The sequence below is a fragment of the Cyrtonyx montezumae genome, unplaced genomic scaffold (genome assembly GCF_038088225.1).
Source record: "Cyrtonyx montezumae isolate F1298 unplaced genomic scaffold, pur_monq_1.0 scaffold_8, whole genome shotgun sequence".
Lineage (NCBI taxonomy): Eukaryota > Metazoa > Chordata > Aves > Galliformes > Odontophoridae > Cyrtonyx > Cyrtonyx montezumae.
This window is the reverse complement of record NW_027072089.1, coordinates 95,662,288-95,681,570: the sequence shown is the minus strand read 5'-3', so window position 1 is coordinate 95,681,570 and position 19,283 is coordinate 95,662,288. Positions and strand designations below refer to the sequence as shown.

The 19,283-nt window shown below is 33.7% G+C and overlaps 1 protein-coding gene across 15 annotated transcripts in view; it reads left to right on the top strand.

Moving 5' to 3' along the window:
* Nucleotides 1-19,283, top strand: part of LRRFIP2 (LRR binding FLII interacting protein 2) — a 50,608-nt gene that overhangs the window by 26,239 nt on the left and 5,086 nt on the right. For 4 of the 15 annotated variants that reach the window (XM_065752717.1, XM_065752719.1, XM_065752718.1 and 1 more), the window contains 11 exons: nucleotides 659-706; nucleotides 807-863; nucleotides 4,325-4,432; nucleotides 6,821-6,865; nucleotides 7,561-7,665; nucleotides 8,111-8,182; nucleotides 12,253-12,423; nucleotides 12,887-12,979; nucleotides 14,720-14,812; nucleotides 18,274-18,375; nucleotides 18,625-18,757. In XM_065752717.1, coding sequence (XP_065608789.1) covers nucleotides 659-706; nucleotides 807-863; nucleotides 4,325-4,432; nucleotides 6,821-6,865; nucleotides 7,561-7,665; nucleotides 8,111-8,182; nucleotides 12,253-12,423; nucleotides 12,887-12,979; nucleotides 14,720-14,812; nucleotides 18,274-18,375; nucleotides 18,625-18,757 — 1,027 coding nt within the window. The remainder of the gene's footprint in view (nucleotides 1-658; nucleotides 707-806; nucleotides 864-4,324; nucleotides 4,433-6,820; nucleotides 6,866-7,560; nucleotides 7,666-8,110; nucleotides 8,183-12,252; nucleotides 12,424-12,886; nucleotides 12,980-14,719; nucleotides 14,813-18,273; nucleotides 18,376-18,624; nucleotides 18,758-19,283) is intronic. The other 11 variants (XM_065752721.1, XM_065752720.1, XM_065752722.1 and 8 more) reach the window with 11 other exon arrangements.

The window sequence follows — 19,283 nt, the reverse complement described above, 5'->3', positions numbered from 1 at the left end:
TAAGAAAATAGTCAAATTTTTTAAATGTGTATTTTTATGCAGTTAGATTCTATTTTGCACATAAATTGCAGGCTTCATTTTGTGTGCATTTTTGATGTAACGTTAGAACGTCCAGTAGGAGCATGAGATTGTGATAACCGCCATTACATATAATTCATAATTTCTATAGGGCAAAGCCATGTGAGACTGTACATTTTTATTTAACTTGGTGCCCAGAACTTCTGTTGTTAATCCATACGTAAATAGATTTCAGCCTTGCACTCTGAAAAATTCTTCAGGGAAATCTGCATGGGGCTTACTATATGGATAAGTGTACAGTAAAGTTCAGTTCCCAGAGTGACTTGCAACATCTAAAATCAAGTTTGTTTAAATATATATATTTTTAAATAGCTGACTTTTAAAAATTTAGCTATTTTTCACTGAAGTTTAGATTATATTAGGACGTTGACATCCGTATTAGTTGGAGGAAATGCTGCTGGCAATTCTTAAAAAATTATCGTTCATCCTTCCAAAATATATAAATAGTAACTGGAAAATGTGTAATTGGGTAAATAAGAATGAGATTAAATTTCTCAGTGTGTTTGTTTCAGTGTGTGAGTGTGTGACAGTTTTTTCTGAGTCTGAATATAAATGTCATTTAATTCCCTCTGTTTCTCAGGCATCTTTGTCTGGTGATGGATTACGTAGCTCATATAGTTCTTGCGCTGTAAGTGTTAAAGATTTTTGATTGCTTCCTTCAAAATCTTTGCTTTCTGGAGACAAAAGAATCAATGGAAATTAAGAAAATCTTCAAAACTTTTCTTTAGCCATCTGAGTACAGTTGGCATTCTTCAAGAGCAAGCTCAATTCGAAGTAGTCCTGTGGTGAGCGTTCCTTGGCATGTTTTGCTGAATGCTTTGATACTAACACACAACTGCTATGAATATTTTTACTGTGATGAACACATAAATTGGATTTTTAGTTTTTTATTAAAAAATATCTGTTTATCAGAGGTCTAATTTTTTACCAGGGTGTGAGCTTCTGGCAGTAAAGAAGCAGTAAGGAATTTCCTATTCTAAGCATCTCTCTCAAATATTTGCACAGAACTGGGAAAGAACTAAGTGCTGAAGTACATTGCTTTGTTGAGTTACCACCTTATGTCTAAGCTGGAGCAGGCAAATGGTAGAAGTCTTCCTCTGTGGGGAAGAGGACTAATGTCAACTTTATTATATCATGCAGTTAAAATAATTGGCTCACTTTTCTAGTGACTGGTGCTTAAAAATTTCATGAATTTGTTCCTGTGTATTGTGCTGAAACTGTTCCAGAGATGATATTTTGTGCTGCAAAGTGATTTTTAGTAGTTCATCTTTCTGACCCTGAACAAATGTCTCTTTTACTGGTGCAACTGCTCATCTCTCATGCCACCCAATAAAAGTACGTCAGCATTTTGTGTAGATTGAACTGAAGTACTCAGTCGCGTTTTCATTTCTTAGGTGTTCTTAACAATGTTGGAAAGGAAAAAACAAAAAAGATTTGTCAGAAACTGTTTGATTTTCTGCTACAGTAGACCTCAGAGTAATTTGTAAAGGGTTTAGGAAAAAGTGTCTTTTTTCTTTAAAGGATTCTGAAACTCAAAGAGGTACTGCCATCCATCTCTGAAGTCTTTTGGATTGTGAATGTACTAATCATTTTCTCCCTTTCTCCCTTTCTGGAGATTGAGTGTAATTTCTTATATGTGTATAATAGGTATATATTATATACATATATATGTACATACATACACATATATATGTATATATTATAACTGAGCTGTTTGGGACAAAGTAGTGAGGCCAGACTCTTTTCAGAAGTGTGTGGAGACAGGACAAGGGGGAACGGACAGAAACTGCAGCACAGGAGGTTCCGCACGAATGTGCGCATGAACTTCTTTATGGTGAGGGTGATGGAGCACTGGCACAGGCGGCACAGGCTGCACAGGGGGGTTGTGGAGTCTCCTTCTCTGGAGATATTCAAGTCCCGCCTGGACGCCTACCTGTGCGATCTGGTGTAGGGAAGCTGCTTTGGCAGGGGGGTTGGACTCGATTATCTCTTGAGGTCCCTTCCAGCCCTTATGATTCTATGATTCTGTGATATATTTAGGGTTTTATGTATCTGTTCACAGTATATGTGTATATGTGATACCATTAATGCCAGGGTATACTTGTGAAGTCAATAGAGCTCAAAGTTGAAAAAATTGAATGAAATAATTCTGAAAAGGATATAAAGTCAATAGACAAAACAAAAATCTTACTTGTAGCTTAGTCACCACTTCATGTATTCTTTCTATTGTTAATATTTTATTTCATTTGGATGTTTAGATGGAAATCAACTCAGTAGTTGTGGGAAATTGAAAGGGAAAATAGAAGAGAACATGAAATCAGAGTAAAAAACAACACTGAAAAACATACAAATGTGGTGTTTTTTTTTTTCAGATGCTCCTCATCTGAAAAACCAGTTAGGGAAAACATGCATGTGTGCCTGCCACTTTACTAGTTACATTACTGACTACCTTCTGAGAGAGGATTCAGAGATAAGATTCGTGAGTTTTCCTATGAGGCTTTTGAAGATATATTTTATGAAGATAGCAGTAATGAATTAAATCTTTATTGAAGTCAAAAACCAGGGTAATTTTTTGAGGAGCACCTGAACAATTTTTTTTTCGTCCTTTTGGCCACCATTAAGATGTATAATACTGAGTTTTATTCAAAAACTCAATATTTCGATCCATTATTGTGCCTTTTATTTGACTTCTAATTGACAGAATAAATATGTTAGACCCATAATAATTGTTGAATACCATAGGAGTTTTTTAAACTATTATTACTTTTATTATTTATTTGTTTAATGTAAACCATATTTAGTTTTTTCAGCCTTCTGGCTTGACTGTTTTCCTCTTAATAAAAGAAAAAAATCTTTATTCCATTTGAAAAAAATTATGCCTAAATAGCTGTATTTTAAGCTTGTATGAAGTCATTCATTTTATCTCATTTTAAGGTTTGATTCGTTTTTAAAGTGCTTTAATTATAAGCATAGTTTCTTCACTTTTCCTCACAGAACAGATTTTTCATTTGTGATATACAAATTCATGGACAAACATTCAAACATTTTTTTTCTCAATTATAAAACATAGGAATATAAAAATTACAATTACTTATATGTAAAGGTATTTTTTTGATTCCTTGATGTACAGATGATGAAATAGAACTGCATGTTCTCTGATATTGCCATGCAAGAGAAGAGCGATAATATTGTGAGCCAGGTGGCACAGTGGTGGTTGGAATTCTTTCTGGTCCCTTAGTTACTTTAAGGTGGCTGTAGGTGTTCGTCAGCTGACTATTTTTTGCTACTGGTCAAATTTGCACAGAAGGCATCTCACCATCTTTTAATCAGAATGAGCTGAGGCTACATCAATTACTTGTATCAAGTACAAAGATGTTCCAAATTATTTTAAATGGTGAAAATTGAATGGGGGATATATATTTTAAAACTAAAGATTCTGTGATTCTCTTTCATATAAGTACTTTAAAAACTAAATGTGTTGTTCACATTAACACATTCAACATATGTAATGTGATTTTGTTAAATACTTCACTTGAATTCCTATGATAGTTGTAGTGATTGTAATGTGTTCAGATATATCTTGCCTTTTCTGCAAGTGATGTGAAATACTATCACGTTTTCACTCACTTTTTAGGTGTCTGACACCTGAAGGTGACTTCAGGGAGGAAGCTTACATTCTATTTTAATTCTTAAAATTGAGACAGTGAAAGCCCAGATTAGATTGATAGACTGTGATCCAAAGAAAAGAAAACATTTGTAGACAAAAGTATTCTTCTATTTTTTTCACTTCAGACTGTATCATGTTTTTATCAATTGCAACCTTATTTTTTTTTTTTTAAGAATTTATGTAGTTTGTCTGGCACTACTAATACCAAACCATTCTTGTATATTTAACTTTACTTTTTGTATTACTCAGATTACAGAAAAATGAGTCAGCGATAAATATTTGGTCTTACTTTTAAGTAAATACATAAATAGATAATGATTAGAATAGTAAATGTGAAGAGTACTTAAAAATTATGCATGGCTAAAGCTTTGATAATGGTGTGGCACATAAATTATTCCTATAGACACACTTAATCTTTTCTGAATTTCTGTTACATTATTTTACTTATACTTAAAATGAAGGAATAAATTGCAGTAATGACAGTGTAAGTTGTTACTACATATATACGTATTTGAATATTGTTTGTTCTGTTGTATAGTCTTCAGTCTTCTTTCAACTTCCTTATTTTGTTTTTTGAAGTCTTCTGATTTTTCTGATCAAAGTGAAACTGCTGCTGACTATTTCAGTCGCTCGAACCGCAGGGGAAGCATTGTTTCTGATGCAGATGATGTCCAAGGTTTGAATAGTGTGAGTCTAATGCTTGTTGTTACACTGTACCAAATACAGGAAACTCACTAACCATGAATTTTATTTTCATACTACAAATAAGTCAATACTATAAAAGAACTCTGAGTTATTTTGTCAAATAAGTAGGCCTGTTGAAGGACTGGGGCTTGTTTCAAACTAAATAGTGTGTTGTATCTAAAAATGTCTCAAGTACATCAAGTTTTAAAAACCATTCTGTGTTTGCATGCTGCTTTATTTTATGAAGATTTTTCCTGTTGCTTGAAGCATGTAAAGTGTTAACATTTCACTTTTTTTTTTAATAGGTGATAAGCTAAAGCTTCTCTTTTCAATGTAATTTTTTTTTTCTTGTAGAAGCTTATTTTATGAAGTCAGTAGTATCTAGTTTTTCTTTGTGGAGTTTTAGAGAACTAATATTTGTTTTAATGACAAAAACAGACCTAAGTGCGCTAATTTAGCACGGTCTAGAGTTCATTAATCCATTGTGAGAATTTGTAAGGATTCCATTGTGGAGAACTGATTGCCATCTGTGCTCTTGCACTGAGTCCTAGGTTAACAGAGCTCCTTGCAGAAAAAATGTGGATGACAGTTTTTCCTGTGGCATTCCTTTGATCTGAGCTTCAAAAACCTAGCTGCCTTTTTTTTTTTTAATTGCTGTTGTTAATTCTAGAAAACTTTGTTACTTAAAGTTGTTATGCTTAATAGTGGAAAGAAAAGGGAATTTCCTGTTCTAACCTTGTCTTTGAGTGGTCAGGGCTAGTATATGCCGTAGGAGGAGGGGTTGGGAGAACTAGGCTTGTTTAGCTGGGCGAAAGGGAGGCTACCTGATCTGCTAGCAGCCTGCCACTGCTTCATTAGGTAAAAGTCAAACTCTTCTTATCTGTACATCTTGCAACTTCATGCAGCTTCTCAGGGATAGAGCCTGGGAGAAGCTCCACAAGGAGACTAGTATTGCCTTCAGACAGGTTACAGCAAGACTGAAGAATCCCCATCCTCAGGAGCTAGTGAACGTTAGCCACACAGAACCTATAAATAAAAGCTAACCTGGATTTATGTTGGCAGCAACTCTGCTTTGGTTGAAAGGCTGGACTAGATGACTACAAGAGAGTACCCTTACAACTGCTGTTTTTGTGATTCCACATTTTGATGATTTAATAGTCTTACAGTGCTAGATAACTTGTATTGTACTATTACATTTGTTTCTGAATGTGGTGAAGATATGATAGAGAAATCATTTATCTATTTTAAATCTTAGCTTTTTATAACTTGCAATAAAGCTTTTTTACTGAAGCTTGCTCTTCTGAGGGAAAAGTGTGAAAGTTGAGATGAGCAATTGTTATTTTCTCAAGTTGTTTTTATTGTTGTTGCTGTGTGAATTAATTTGGACTATGTAAAACTACTTATTCTTAATGTAAACATAGACTTCATCTTTCCAAATGGTACTTCAGATCATTTTAATCTTTCATTTTTACCATCCTGGAGGTGACGAATATTACAAATTAAAATTTCAGTGCATCATTGGAGATGATAGAGTCTGCCATGGAAATGTGTTGTCAACCTGTAGAAACCATAGCAGAAAGAAAAAGATCTCATAAAGAAACATTTGTTTTTACTGTGATTATAGCAGACTCCCAAATTTGTTATCATTGGGCTGCGAGCGAAATGTGGAATTTTGGAGAAACAAGCTTTTGAAGAAGTCACACTTTAAGAAAGTATTGATCAGTGTGTTAATATTATTTGTTTAATTTCACTGCTTTATTTCATGGAAATGTTGATACTACGGAAGTCTACAATGTAAATTTTGATTACCAAAGGTTCTGAAATAAAAAGTTGATGTGAAGGTGGAGTTCTTTTTGCTCAGGCTCTTGTCCAAAAAAAAAAAAAAAAGAATTAATATTAGTTAATATTTCAAAGTTTTCACTTGAACTATTCTTGTCATTATGTTACTTCTGGTTTTACTGAAAAGTTAGAGGTAGCAAATGTGTATTCTAATAACTAGACTTTTGCACTGGTATCACTGTTTGTCTGAAGTGCACTTGCATGAATGGTTGTGTTATGCCACTGAGTGTTGTAGTCTCCACTGTGTTCGAATTTAAAGTAATAGATCTTCTGTTCAGCACTTTTTTCCAAATAATGACTGTTTGGATAACTTTATAAGAAGTTTCTGACTTTTTCTTTACAAGCATTCATTAATTTTGCAGTTAAGGTAAAAAACATGTTTTGAGGCTGTATTTTTTTTCCACACATTTTGATCTGTGTTAACTTCTGATATTTCTTTTTCATTTCACTTCTTGTTCTAAATTATTTTTCAGTATCTTTGAACAGAATAGTGCTTCATTATTCGTTTGTTGTAAAAGGTGTATTGTGACCACTTTTCCTTTACTTTTTCAGCTGGAAGAAAAGAGTGAAAAATCACATTCAGAAATTTTTTCAAGGGTAAGCCTTTTTAAATGAAAGTTTTTGATAGTTGGTATTCATCCAGCAATTTAAAAACATTAAAGTATTTCCAAAAGTAGAAATGATGCATGTTTTCTTTGTGGAGTGTATCTTTGTAATTTTTAAGAACTTGCAAAGAAGTGTTTTTAGACATATCTCATCTACCGAAATTAATGCATTGCATCTTATTCCCAAAGGAAATAATTTTATTCTTTAATTGCCTTTTAAGAGGTATTTGATTTCTTGTAGAAATCATTTTCTGGGTAAAACACTCAGCAGGAAAGGTGTTATTTTAAGAGACTAAGATGTTAAAAACACAAGTGTTGGATTCAGTTGGAGAATTCTGAATCTTGTGTGAGAGAGAAAATTTTAAGTGCTTTTTCAGCCTCCTTACGGATATCTTCTGAACAGAAAATTGGAAATAAACTTGAAAGGTTAAAATAACTGGTATGTTTTCTATTTTTTTTTCCATGCTGCCACATAACCTCTGTTCTTTAAGCTCATAAATCAGATGTCTGTAAACAGAAACCAACATTTCATCAAGAAGTGACTTAAGTTCTGGAAAACATTTGGTAGAAGAATAAGAAAAAGCAAAGACAAGAGAAAAGTATTTTACAATTATGAAGTTATTTATAAATAATAACATCAAGTATACCAATATGTCATACATGATGCAATGTTTTCCCCTCTTTAAGCCATCGTCTCGCAATTCAATTCCTCTGAGTGGCAACTCATCTAGGAGAGGAAGTGGAGATACAAGCAGTTTATTGGATCCTGATACCTCCCTCAGTGAATTACGGGTAAACTGCATTATCAAAGGATTTGGAGCTAGCTTTAAAATCTGTGATTAGGAGGAATGCTGGTTGCTTCTGGTTCCGTAATATTAAGAAAATGCTGTAAAGGTTTAATTTTCAACTGGGGAGAAAATGTTCAGGTTTTTTTGTCTTGGTAATTGTGTTGATCGGTGTTTATGTTGCTGATAGCTTATTTTAATAGTAGAATTTGTTTATGCCAAATTTGAAATAGTTACATCCTGTTTGAGATCTGTTTTAATTCTTATAGCTTGGATTCAGTGTGTTAAACAAAATCTTATTTTAATGGTTGTTGTGAATAAAATACAATTTGTATGAATTCTAGCAGGCTTTGCCATTTGATAGAAATGCATATAAACATTTTGATAATCTTTCAACTAAAAATTTATTTCCCCATACTTCTTATGCAATGGTTCATTCCTATGTCCTGCAGGATATCTATGATCTTAAGGACCAGATACACGATGTAGAGGGGAGATACATGCAGGGACTTAAAGAACTAAAGGTATTAGGGCTTCTCCCATGCATGCGTTCTGTATGGGCATTTTTGGGTAATGGAGATATCACTGGTTTCACTAACTAAATAAAGCTTTACTAACAAGTTCTTAAATTTCCTTAAAGCATGTACCTAACTTTTAATGCATAGAGAGCATCAGATTAAGTTTGTCATTTGGATAAAACATTAAGATATACTATCTCATTGTACATTTAAAATCATTATTTGGTTTACGTTAACATTATTTTAACTTTCACATTTTAGTGAGTCTTTTGAGGAAAGATTTTAAGCGGTTTAATATACTTTTTCAGTGCTTTGTTAGCAAATAAATAGATATTCAACATAGTTGCTATGTATCAGATGGGGAACGATGAAGTAAGATACAGTTCTGACAAATAACTTAATTAGTGCTTCTTGGAAACTGGAAGAATATGTTTTTATACAGCAAAAATGAAGTAATACTTTTGAGAGATATGCACATAGGCAAGCATGTTGCTTGCAGGGAAGATAATTTTGTTCTGATCATCTGTAGACTGCAATTATAAAAGATAATTATTTGATTCTTGTGGTTTCAATTCCAGTTGTATTTCTCTTGAATTATAGATTCAAGTATTTTCAGTATTAGGTCAGTGAGATTTGTCTGTATTTTGGCTTGCTTGAATGAATATGTTTTTCTTCTGTAATTCTTCCCACAATTAAATTTGCACTTAATCTAAGTTATGATTGGTCTCTCTTCTGCACTGAAGGGAAACTAAATACAACAAAGCAGGCAGCTTACAATATCTTGTCCAGGATTTGTTCTCTATCTGGTCATGAATGGCTCTGTATAAAAGTAAAGCTTTGTTTTACCTTACATTTATATTTGTTTTGCATTGTATTTTTGGAGTGGGTCTTCCACTAACACTTCTGCATGTTTACTATTGTGTCAAGTCAACTGTTCTGTCATTACAAAGCAGAATTTTTTGTGTATTATCTGTTAGATTTGCCGAAGAGCACAGGTGTACAGTATACAGTAGTATCTTGACCTATGCTTGACTTAAAATGAATAAATTTTATACTATTTTTAATTATTAATAATAGTATATATTACTGAGTTAATAATATAGAGAAATTCTTTCAGGAACCCTTCTAGTTAGGAAGATACTGCCTTCTTCTCAAGCTCTGGTGTTTTGTTTAAACAGAGCTACTAGAGTTCCTGCTTCTATTTCTTGTGTTTTTTCAGCAGTTGGGTAGCAGTTTTTTCAGCAGTGATCTCTAGTTCCACTACCTGCATATCTGTAGTTCCCCCATGCTACAAGGAAGTTTTCTTTTTCTGCTTGGCTACAAATCTTGGTGTCAGCACAATAAACCACAATCTGAGTACTTGTGATTTAGTCAGTTTTTCATACATTTTAATGTCTCAGTTTGCCTTATTCTGTATTCTCCTGCATCAGCTAGAAAGGATTTGTCCTCAGTGGTTTTCTCTTATGCATTTTATGGAGCTCTATCCTGATGTCTGCTTTGTTAAATCATTTGGTTCCAACTACAGAGGTTTATTTGTACAGCCCTTTGGCTTTGCTGATAGAATTATCAGTGGCATTTCTTCTTAGAAACAGGTTATCTATCTGTTCATTCCAGTGCATTTCTACTGCTTAATTCTCAGGCATGCTACTGACTCATCCAGGTGTTTCAGAAACTCTTCCAAATTTTCATTATTTCTTGCAAAACTGGAATATTACTGGAAATGCATATAATTCTTGTACCATAGGGAATATGATGGTTAAAAAAGAAAATAATTGTGAAATCAGTAATTGCAGAAAATGGAGCTATGGTAACTTAAGCTAGAGGAGAACGTAGCATAAAAATTATACACAAATGAATATTTCTCCAATGCAAAAAGAAAAAAGTATTTTCTTATACAGTTGGCTTAATCTCAAAAGCTTCTCAGGTGTTTTGATCACTTTTAAGTCAGATAGTTAATAATCTACTATACAGGTGCATTTTGCTTACAAGTATTTATACCTGATCTGGAACATCTGTTGCTATATCCTGAAGTCATGCTTTCATAAACTACCACCACCAAAAGGTAGGTGGAGCACCTAAGGGACATAGTTGTGAGGTGATGGCTTGATGGTCGGATCAGGTGCTCTTAGCAGTCATTTCCAAGATTAATGATTCTGTGAGACAGTCTTCCCTTTAAAAAAAAAAAAAAGAACAAACAGTTCCAAAAATGTCTTAGTAAGATTCACTTTTTTTTTATTGGTCAGGGACTCTTAAGCATAGCTTGTTTCCTTTCTTGGAAACAATTGCCACTCTTCTGTCTCAAAATCGGTTTATTCCTCTTCCATAACTGCAGATTTTCTGCATTAACTTGCTGATTAATTACATGTTAATTTGATCTTTTAAGCTCCAAGCAGGTCTCCTTTTATTTATTTATTTATTTTAAAGGCAGTTAGGCATTTGTTTCACAATCATTGTTTATTTTTTTCTTAGTTCTTGTAGGTGACTAGTGTTCTAGAGCACATGGCATAAAATAAGAGGGATGTGGATTTGTTAAGTTGGTACGTGAGGTCATAGTGCTATTTTCATCTGCCTTTAAGGAGAAATAGAGAAGACAGAGCAGATTCCATACAGAGACAGAGAGGCAGGGCAAGATGCAACAGACAAAAGTTGCACTGTAAGAAGAGAAATTCCAGTTTGACTTCAAGAAAGAGTTTTCACAAGGAAGGTAGTCAAATAGTAGAACAAGTTATCTCATCACATTGTGCAGTCCTCTTCCCTTGTGATCATTCTGAAATAAACTAGAGAGAGCTCTAATCAGCATGATCTTGGCCCATCGTTAATTAGGAGTTTAGACCAGATGGCATTCAGGGACCTCTGCCAACATGCACAACTGTACGATTCCACTCAAAGGCACTCACAGAAATGATTGATAATAGGCTTTTTTATTGATTTTTTTTATCATTTGTGTTATTGCTTTTGCTAAATCTGTTAAATATAGAAGACCTATGTCATTCATCTTTTATCATTCGTATTATTTTCCTTTTTTCCTCCAAATGGATTTATTCTTTGAATCTCTGGGAAAGGTTTACTGTTTTCTTGGTGTTTTGTTTTGCCAGCTATTACAGGATTTGTCATGATTGCATAGTCATGTTTTTAAATCTAAAATTTGAATTATCTGAATGCTCTTATAAGTAGTCTTTATTTTTCATTATTTGCTTGCATCTCATCCAGAATCTTCTTTTCTACTTATTTTCTGTCTCCTGGTTGATCACAGTACCTTTCATAATACTTCTTATGTTGTGTTGTCTATTCTGATCTGTAATCTATCTAGACATCTCGGGAATTATTTCTTCTGGAGTTTTTGAAATACTATATTTTTCACCACAGAAGTCCAGAATTCAATGTATTGAATTTATAAGTATAAATGTGTATAATCATGATAGAATAAAAGAGAGAACATGCACTTTCACTTCCTGAAAATGAAGGCTTATTATAACATAAATAATTAAGCATAGATGTTAAGATACCTACGCATGACTTGATATTTCTTAGGAAATTTTATTTATTCTACACATTAAAGGTAGGAAGATAATGCAATTTAAGCAGAAATAATCATAATTACTGAAAAGATGTCTACCTTTAAACTTTGAATCTAGATTATAAAGCCTTTCTTAAATGAGAGTAAAATTCAAGCTACTCTGAGAGATTTTTCTGTAAACATTTATAGTCATTTGTCTGAGTTCTTTCAGATTTGTTGCTGCATTCTGAAGTGTTTTCCTGTGCATGCACTGAATATGTAATAAATAATATAGTGCTAATACTTTGTTCCTATAAGTTATGAAGTTTGCAATGCATTAAATGCCAGGCGGAATACTACCCTATAATTTTCATACTTGTGTCATGATAATTATCTGTTGCTTTCTATAACATAACCTGAATAGTAGGAATTGATCTATATATCCATAAAGATGTTATACAATAATAAATTAGAAACAAAAATAGTTACAGAGTTTGATTGTGTAGCAGTTAAAACTTCCATTTTTATTATTAAAGCAGTTAATCAAAAAGACAAATTTAACCCTTCCTGCTACTTATAGGATTCGCTAGCTGAAGTTGAAGAGAAGTACAAGAAAGCTATGGTTTCCAATGCTCAACTAGACAATGAGAAAAACAACTTGGTGTATCAAGTGGATACTCTGAAGGATGTTATTGAGGAGAAAGAAGAGCAAATAGCAGAGTACCATAGGGAATATGAAGAGAAGTCAAAGGTAATGATTTTTGAGATGATTTTCTTTTCTTGTTTTTTCTTTTTCTTCCCCCTCCCTTGAGAAGATAGCTCATAAGAAGCCTGAATTTCTTAGAAAAATCTATCCAAATACTAAAGCAACATTTGCATTTGAACTGAATAGGACAAATTTGGTCATGCTTTTTTTGGAAAATCTGTGTGGCATTTTTCAAGCAATACATAGATATCATTAATATTATGCTTAACCTTTATAGAGTCCTTTGACTCTGTTCCATATCTTATTAAAATCAGTTTTCTGTATAGCAAGAATCTGGGGAACTTGCCTAAAACTTAATCTGTGGTTTTTAGATATTATGTTTTTAGAATTTAAGTTGTTACAGGAGTTTCTCAGATAATATGTCACGTTGAGATCAGCTTTTTTAACTTAAATGTACTTAAGATGCATATGAAACGACAAATGAGTAAAAATCATTAATTCAATGCAGGAATTGGAAAGACAGAAACACACGTGCAGTGTTCTGCAGCATAAGCTGGATGAACTTAAAGAGGGCCTTCGACAGAGAGATGAACTGATAGAGGTATGTTGATGTATGATAACTATGCATGATAGAGCTTCTACAAATAAAATCAGTGCAAGATTTGAACAGTCATCACACGCAAAATTAGCTAAACCAATTCCCGTTTTTAATAAAGAATTTATCTTGTTTTAGAGGATAGAATTTTAGCTATGAGCCTCTTAGCTTATAAAGTTAAAAGTACCCCAAAATATTTTCAAGTATGTTACATATTAGAAAATTCTTTGTTTGTGTGATAAACATGATTGTCACATGAATATTCCATGTTCTTTTACTTTCTTCTGAGGACAGAGATGTTGCTTGAATCAGAGATTGAACCAGAATCTCTTCACACATTCAGAAGTTCTGAAGGGTGGATAGTACAAATTATTCCTCTTTGCTTTTCCCTTAAATGTCAATTTCAGCTATTTCTGATTTTTGTGACCATCAGACACTGAAGTTTTCAGTAGTTTGCTTGATTTCTTGCTTTCCAGTCAAGCATAAATATAGCTACATTGGTCAACCTGTTACTGGGCCATAACTATGTTGCTTTTTTTTTCTTTTGTGCTACACTTGAAATATTGTGATTAAAATACCTGAAAGCAGCCAGCAAGTATACTTCAGTTCCTTGATGCTGGATTCAGACATTCTTTTTTATGCTTTCAGAAGAGTTTTCTATACTGATAAAACCACTTGTCAAGAGAATTGTGTAAAAAGCACTTCAGTGCTTTTTGTCAGCTTAATGTAACTAGTTCCTAAAATAGCTATAAATACGTAGATATAATTCTATTGTGTCCTTGTCAACTAAATTTAAAGTATCGGCTGATAATGAATCTTCTGCATTAGTTCATCTTTTCTTTTTGTCATGTCCTGTGCATTTACTATATTTCTGAATGTCTTTGCTCAACAGTATTGGATATTGCAGCTCCTCTATTAAAACAGATATGTCTTACTGTTTTTGCCTAATGTTGCAATGCTTTGAAAGCAGATTACATGGAAAAGGTATTATATACGTAATACTCTCCTGAGCAGTTATAGATTTTTTTAATTTTTTTTTTTGTTAATGGTTAGTATCTTGCAAACACCCTCTTTTAAATTTATTGGCTATAAGGTAGCTTTATATTTGATTAATGAAGTATTTATTTTGCCACCAATGGTAGACAAATTTATTGAATACAAGTGCAGGCTAAAAATCTATCAAAGTTTCTTGCATAAGTACTATCTTACATAATTAAAATTTGTTCTGTTGCAGTAACCTTCCTAATACATTTTATTATGTGGTTCCTCTCAGGTCTTACCCCATAAACAAGATTGTTTCTAGATAACAGAATGATAACAGTTCTAGATAGAGTGTGTGTATCTGGAGAGGGGTTAGGGGAAGCTAGCAGGTGGGATGGAACATTCACTTCCAAACAGTACTGGTATCTGGGAGCTGCCACATTGTAATTGTTCATCTAAAGAGGGTTTGTTATCCCCAGACTGCAATGGGAGCTGTTACTGAAGAGCAGTAGTGCTAGCTGTACAAAATCCTGCCCTTTACGTGAAATAATGGAGTAAAATTTAGTTCTTTTGCATGAACTCAAACAAAAAATATTATGCTATACTTAGTCACCCTTTTTCTTTAACTTCATGTTCATACTCTGTTTGTCTTTTACTGCTTTATTTCCTTTACCCATTCAAATGTGTTTTTGGGGGGGGGGGATTTTTTCCTCATTTCTTACCTGTCTTTCCTCTTTTATTCTTCCCTTATACTGCTTACTACAGGAGAATCAACGCATGCAGCTGAATATAGATTGCATAACCAAAGAGGTGTTTGATCTCCAGGAGACAATTAATTGGAAAGATAAAAAAATAGGGGTAGGAAACAAATATGGGGGCAAAAGTGTCTTTTTAATTTTAGAAGTAGACTAATTCCCCTCCTCTTCCCAAGGAATGTTGTGTACTCCAAAGAAATGAAGGCCGCTCCTGATTTAAATATCTAAAATGTATTGCAGTCATCTCATCTGAGAAAGGAAAATTAACTTCATTTTCTTTTCTTACATAATGGTGAATAATACTAATACAAATAAAATATGGAATGAACTGTCATGCATAATGTTTTTTTACACAACGTTTTTAACTTGCTGTCAAGACTAGCAAAAGTAACTGTTTCTTTATCCTTAACAGATATAAAAATTGTTCTGCTGCCTTTATTGCCATCTTAGCAGTTTGCCTAAGAATCAGTGGATTTTAATATTGTCTGCTTTCCAAAATTCAGAATAGTGGAAAACCCAGGGAGCTGCAGGTGCTAATGCTTAAAATGCAGAGAAATCTCAGTGAATACTTGTTAAGCTTGCATGTAGCATACCTAGTGCTAAGATATGCATACAGACTTAGGTTGAATTTCCGTGTGCCACACATGCACATTTCCATACTGTGCTCCTGATTCTTGTAGGGCTTTACTTTGAATACAGTACTGAACCAGGCTGACTGTTACTAACTCTTGGAACTGAGAATTGAATTTGAAACATTGGCTGTATCAGCTCTTTTGAGGAGCATGTCTGGGGTTGCTGTGTAACAAGAAAGGTGGTACAGCAAGAACAGTCATGTATTTATTACGCAGCTACTATAGCTCAGGGAGGGTTTGTCTTCTTTGCTTCTGGGCAGTCAGACTGGAAGAGCTGCTTCAGATTCAGGCTGACCCCAATTACATGGCCCTGAATTTGTGGCTGTTCTGGACTGCAAGTAAATTGCCTACTGGTAAGGAGTCAACTGTGGATAGTCTTCAGAAGAGAAGTGCCTTTTAATAACTTCAGGGATGTTTCTATCAAACTAATTTTACACTAGGGTTTTGACTTATTCAGGTTTCTTTGAATATTAATGTATTTGTTGGAGCTCAAGTCAGTGTGAAAACTTATCTTTAGCTTGCAGTGTCCATGTCTGTTTGAAAAAAAAAAATATTAAAAAAAAAACCACAAAAAACTCTTTCTTCATGTCATTTTTGTTTCGTTCCTTCAAACCATACTGCAACTCTCTTCCATCATAAAAACAGTGTTTCAACTTTGAATTTTTTTTTCCTGAATTTTCTCCAGGAACATTTTTTTTTATCTTTGAGTTAACTGTTGTTTCTTCCATGTTTACTCTTCATTGCCTCTGTACCAGACTGTCTCAGTTTCTGTTTTTTTTCTTTTGAATACCTCACCACAGTTAATGCAGAAGCTATTGTCTATCTAATGTTTGAAGAACTAAAAGCTATCGTGACAATTTTTTTTTTCCTTTAGTTCCTATATACAGTCACAAAGTCAAAAGCTATAGGATTTTTCTTGCAGTTTGTGTTCTCATTTCAAACTTAAAATTTCCTAGTTGCTGAAATGTAATAATGCCACTGTCTTAGGTACTATGAGGGGGAAAAAAATTTACATTTTTTTTTAGCCCACAGTTTTTGTCTTTCTCCCCAATACTGAATCGTCTTGCTAATTCTACGCTATTCCAGCTTCTGAATTTCTGAAGCTTTGCAGAGGGGGTAGTTTGGCTTACATTTTAGAAGTAGGTTTTAATTCTATGCAAGACTGATGGTACCTCAGAGGAAGAAAGAGGCAAGCAGAACTAAGATGGCATGACTTGTTTTACACATGCCTCCTTATATTATCCTGTTTTCACAAAGCAATCAAAATCTTTTGTTGTACTTTGTTTTAAATGTGGTCAATTTGAGGACGTTGAACAAAACTTTCAGGTTAGCTCATTATCAAAATATACTGCTGTTTTAGTCTAGTATGTGTGTGACCAGTTTGAAATTAATAATGGTGTGTCTTGAGTTTGGTATAGATTTCATGAAGGTTTTTGGAATGTTTAATAAGTAGCACCACAGACAAATACCTACAGTCAGGTTTCAGTCATATTGGTATGTTAAAATGTGCTTGCAGAGTTCAGTTGGCCTAAATGTATTATCATTATTTTAATTTTCCCAAGAGAAGAATTGCAGTAGTATAAGATCTAGTGTAAAATCTGTGTCAAATCATAATCCTCAAGCATATGAAAACTAGCAGTTTTACCAAGATTTTTCAGTTTTGAGTAGTTATTATTAATCTCTCCATAAGTAGAGGTGTACGCAGTTATAACAGTTTCCTGATTTCTGGCACTTTTATGTGTTGGGGGAGGATAGAAAGCTTGTTCTAGCAAGGCCAGCAGCATCACAGGGCACTGCCAGGGACTCAGGTTCTGCTTCTGCAATGTGGCTTTAGACCTCTGTGTTCACCCTTCCATATGGGTGAACATAAAAGCCCCCCACCCTCTCTGCTTCAAAAATGGTAAAGTCATCTTTAATTGGAACATGAAACACTACTGATGATGTTACACAGATATAGCATGGGTCTGGAAATGAAAGGATATCTCATAAATTCTATATTTTAAATGTTTCATACTAATTATTGAAGTTCAGCATATGGCAATTGTCATGTGGAGCAATTACAAACAACAAACAATACAGTGGTATTCACCTTCATTTCTTTCTTGTTATTATTCCTTCCTAAATGCATGATGCAGAGTTTAGTTAAATAACTTTCTTGGGAAAAGTTGTGCATGTTTTTGCAGTTGCTGTGTAGTCAGGATTATTTGTAATGCATGCAATATTGAGCTTGAATGGAATACTGGGATCCCGCCCAGTCAAGCGAAAATGTCTGATTAATTGCCAAGTAACAGAGATGCAGTTTAGTTAGGTAGGCAGACCCATCTATGTCCCTATGTTGTGCTTTTAGCTGTGATCCTTTCTCGTGCTGGAGTAGAACTGCTAGTACTTGTTTCTGCTTTTCTGTAAGTGATTACTTTGCTTATAATGAAAGGTGCTTAGTACAAATAACCTAGACCTTTGGGTGCATGTCAGACTTAATATGTGCAGTGGTTCAATGAGGTAAGAATTCTACTTCCATACCCTGTAGAAGTTAAGAGAAATTATCTCAATGAGTGTGATGTTTTAAGATCTTTGACAACTGAGTTGCAGCAAATTTTGTATCTGGCCATGTTAAGAAGAATGACTTATTCTTTTGGTGTTTAGTTTATCAAAGTCTATCAAAAAATAGAATATTCTAAATTATTTCTATTACAGAATTTATTAAGCACCCTTTGGGGAATAATTTGTCCTGAGAAACATGGCAAGGAAGCTACCTGTGTGACTTGCAAAATGTAACTATTAGATGTTAGATATAGATACATTTTACATACATAAAATACCCCTTTTTATTTCTTTTATTAAGCTTTTTGTATTTATTTTTAGAAAAATCTTTCTGCTATCTATCATCTTTTTCTCTATGCCATTCTTTTTCTTGCTATCTGCCTGAACCCAGGCCCTAGAAAGACAGAAAAATTACTTTGACTGCATTAAGAAAGAGCGAGATGAGCTCAGAGAGGAGTTGGCTGACCTGAAGGAAACAATGAAGAGAGGAGAGGTATGTTGGTAGTAGCTACTTTACAGTATCAGAAATCCAAGATGGGGCATGAAATCTAGGTCAATGAAAAGGCGAAAGAATGGTTACTGATCTTGTGCAGTCTGGATAGGTGACCTTGGGGCAGTTCAAATGCAGTGTTTCATTGTAACTGTCTCAATTTCTTCAAGAAACTTTTTCAAAAATGTTCTGAACTGTTATATTTTTAGCAGTGGTCTTGTATGAGTACCAAATTTTCTTTTGTATTTTCAGAAACATGGATTAGTTATAATTCCAGATGGCACACCAAATGGTGACATAAACCATGACCCAGCAGTTGGTGCAATAACAGTTGTATCACAGGAAGCTGCTCAAGTCTTGGAATCTGCAGGAGAAGGACCACTTGGTAAAAATATCCAAAAATAAGAAGGCTTTATGAAGTCTTGCTTTTTGTTCCAGCAGTATATTTTATTGATGTATGCCATGAAACTGTGAGGTTTCTGAGTACATTATTACACTGTTTTTAAGATTGTGATTTATTTCTTTACTCACACTGAGTAAGCAGACGTTGCATCTTTTCATTTAAAAAAAAATAGTATGTGCTTTGGTGTTTTTTGGGTCCAATTTCTGTTTTACTATTATTGGAAAATATCTAAGACTTGCCTAAAAGTATATTCTTTTGGAATAATCTATTTTTCCACGTGGTGCAGAGGGTATGCATATATAATCAGTTTTTATAGAGAACTGTATTTGTGCCTTTACTAGCGTAAAGCAAGTGCAGATTTTCATTATATTTGTAAGGAAAAAGAAATCCACAAGTTTTAAAAGCAATGAAATAGTGATAAAGATAAGATTTTTTTCTTCCAGACCTTTTAAGTTGTTTTTAAACAAGTTAATCTGTGCATACTCAGTACCCTCTAAAACACAGGAAA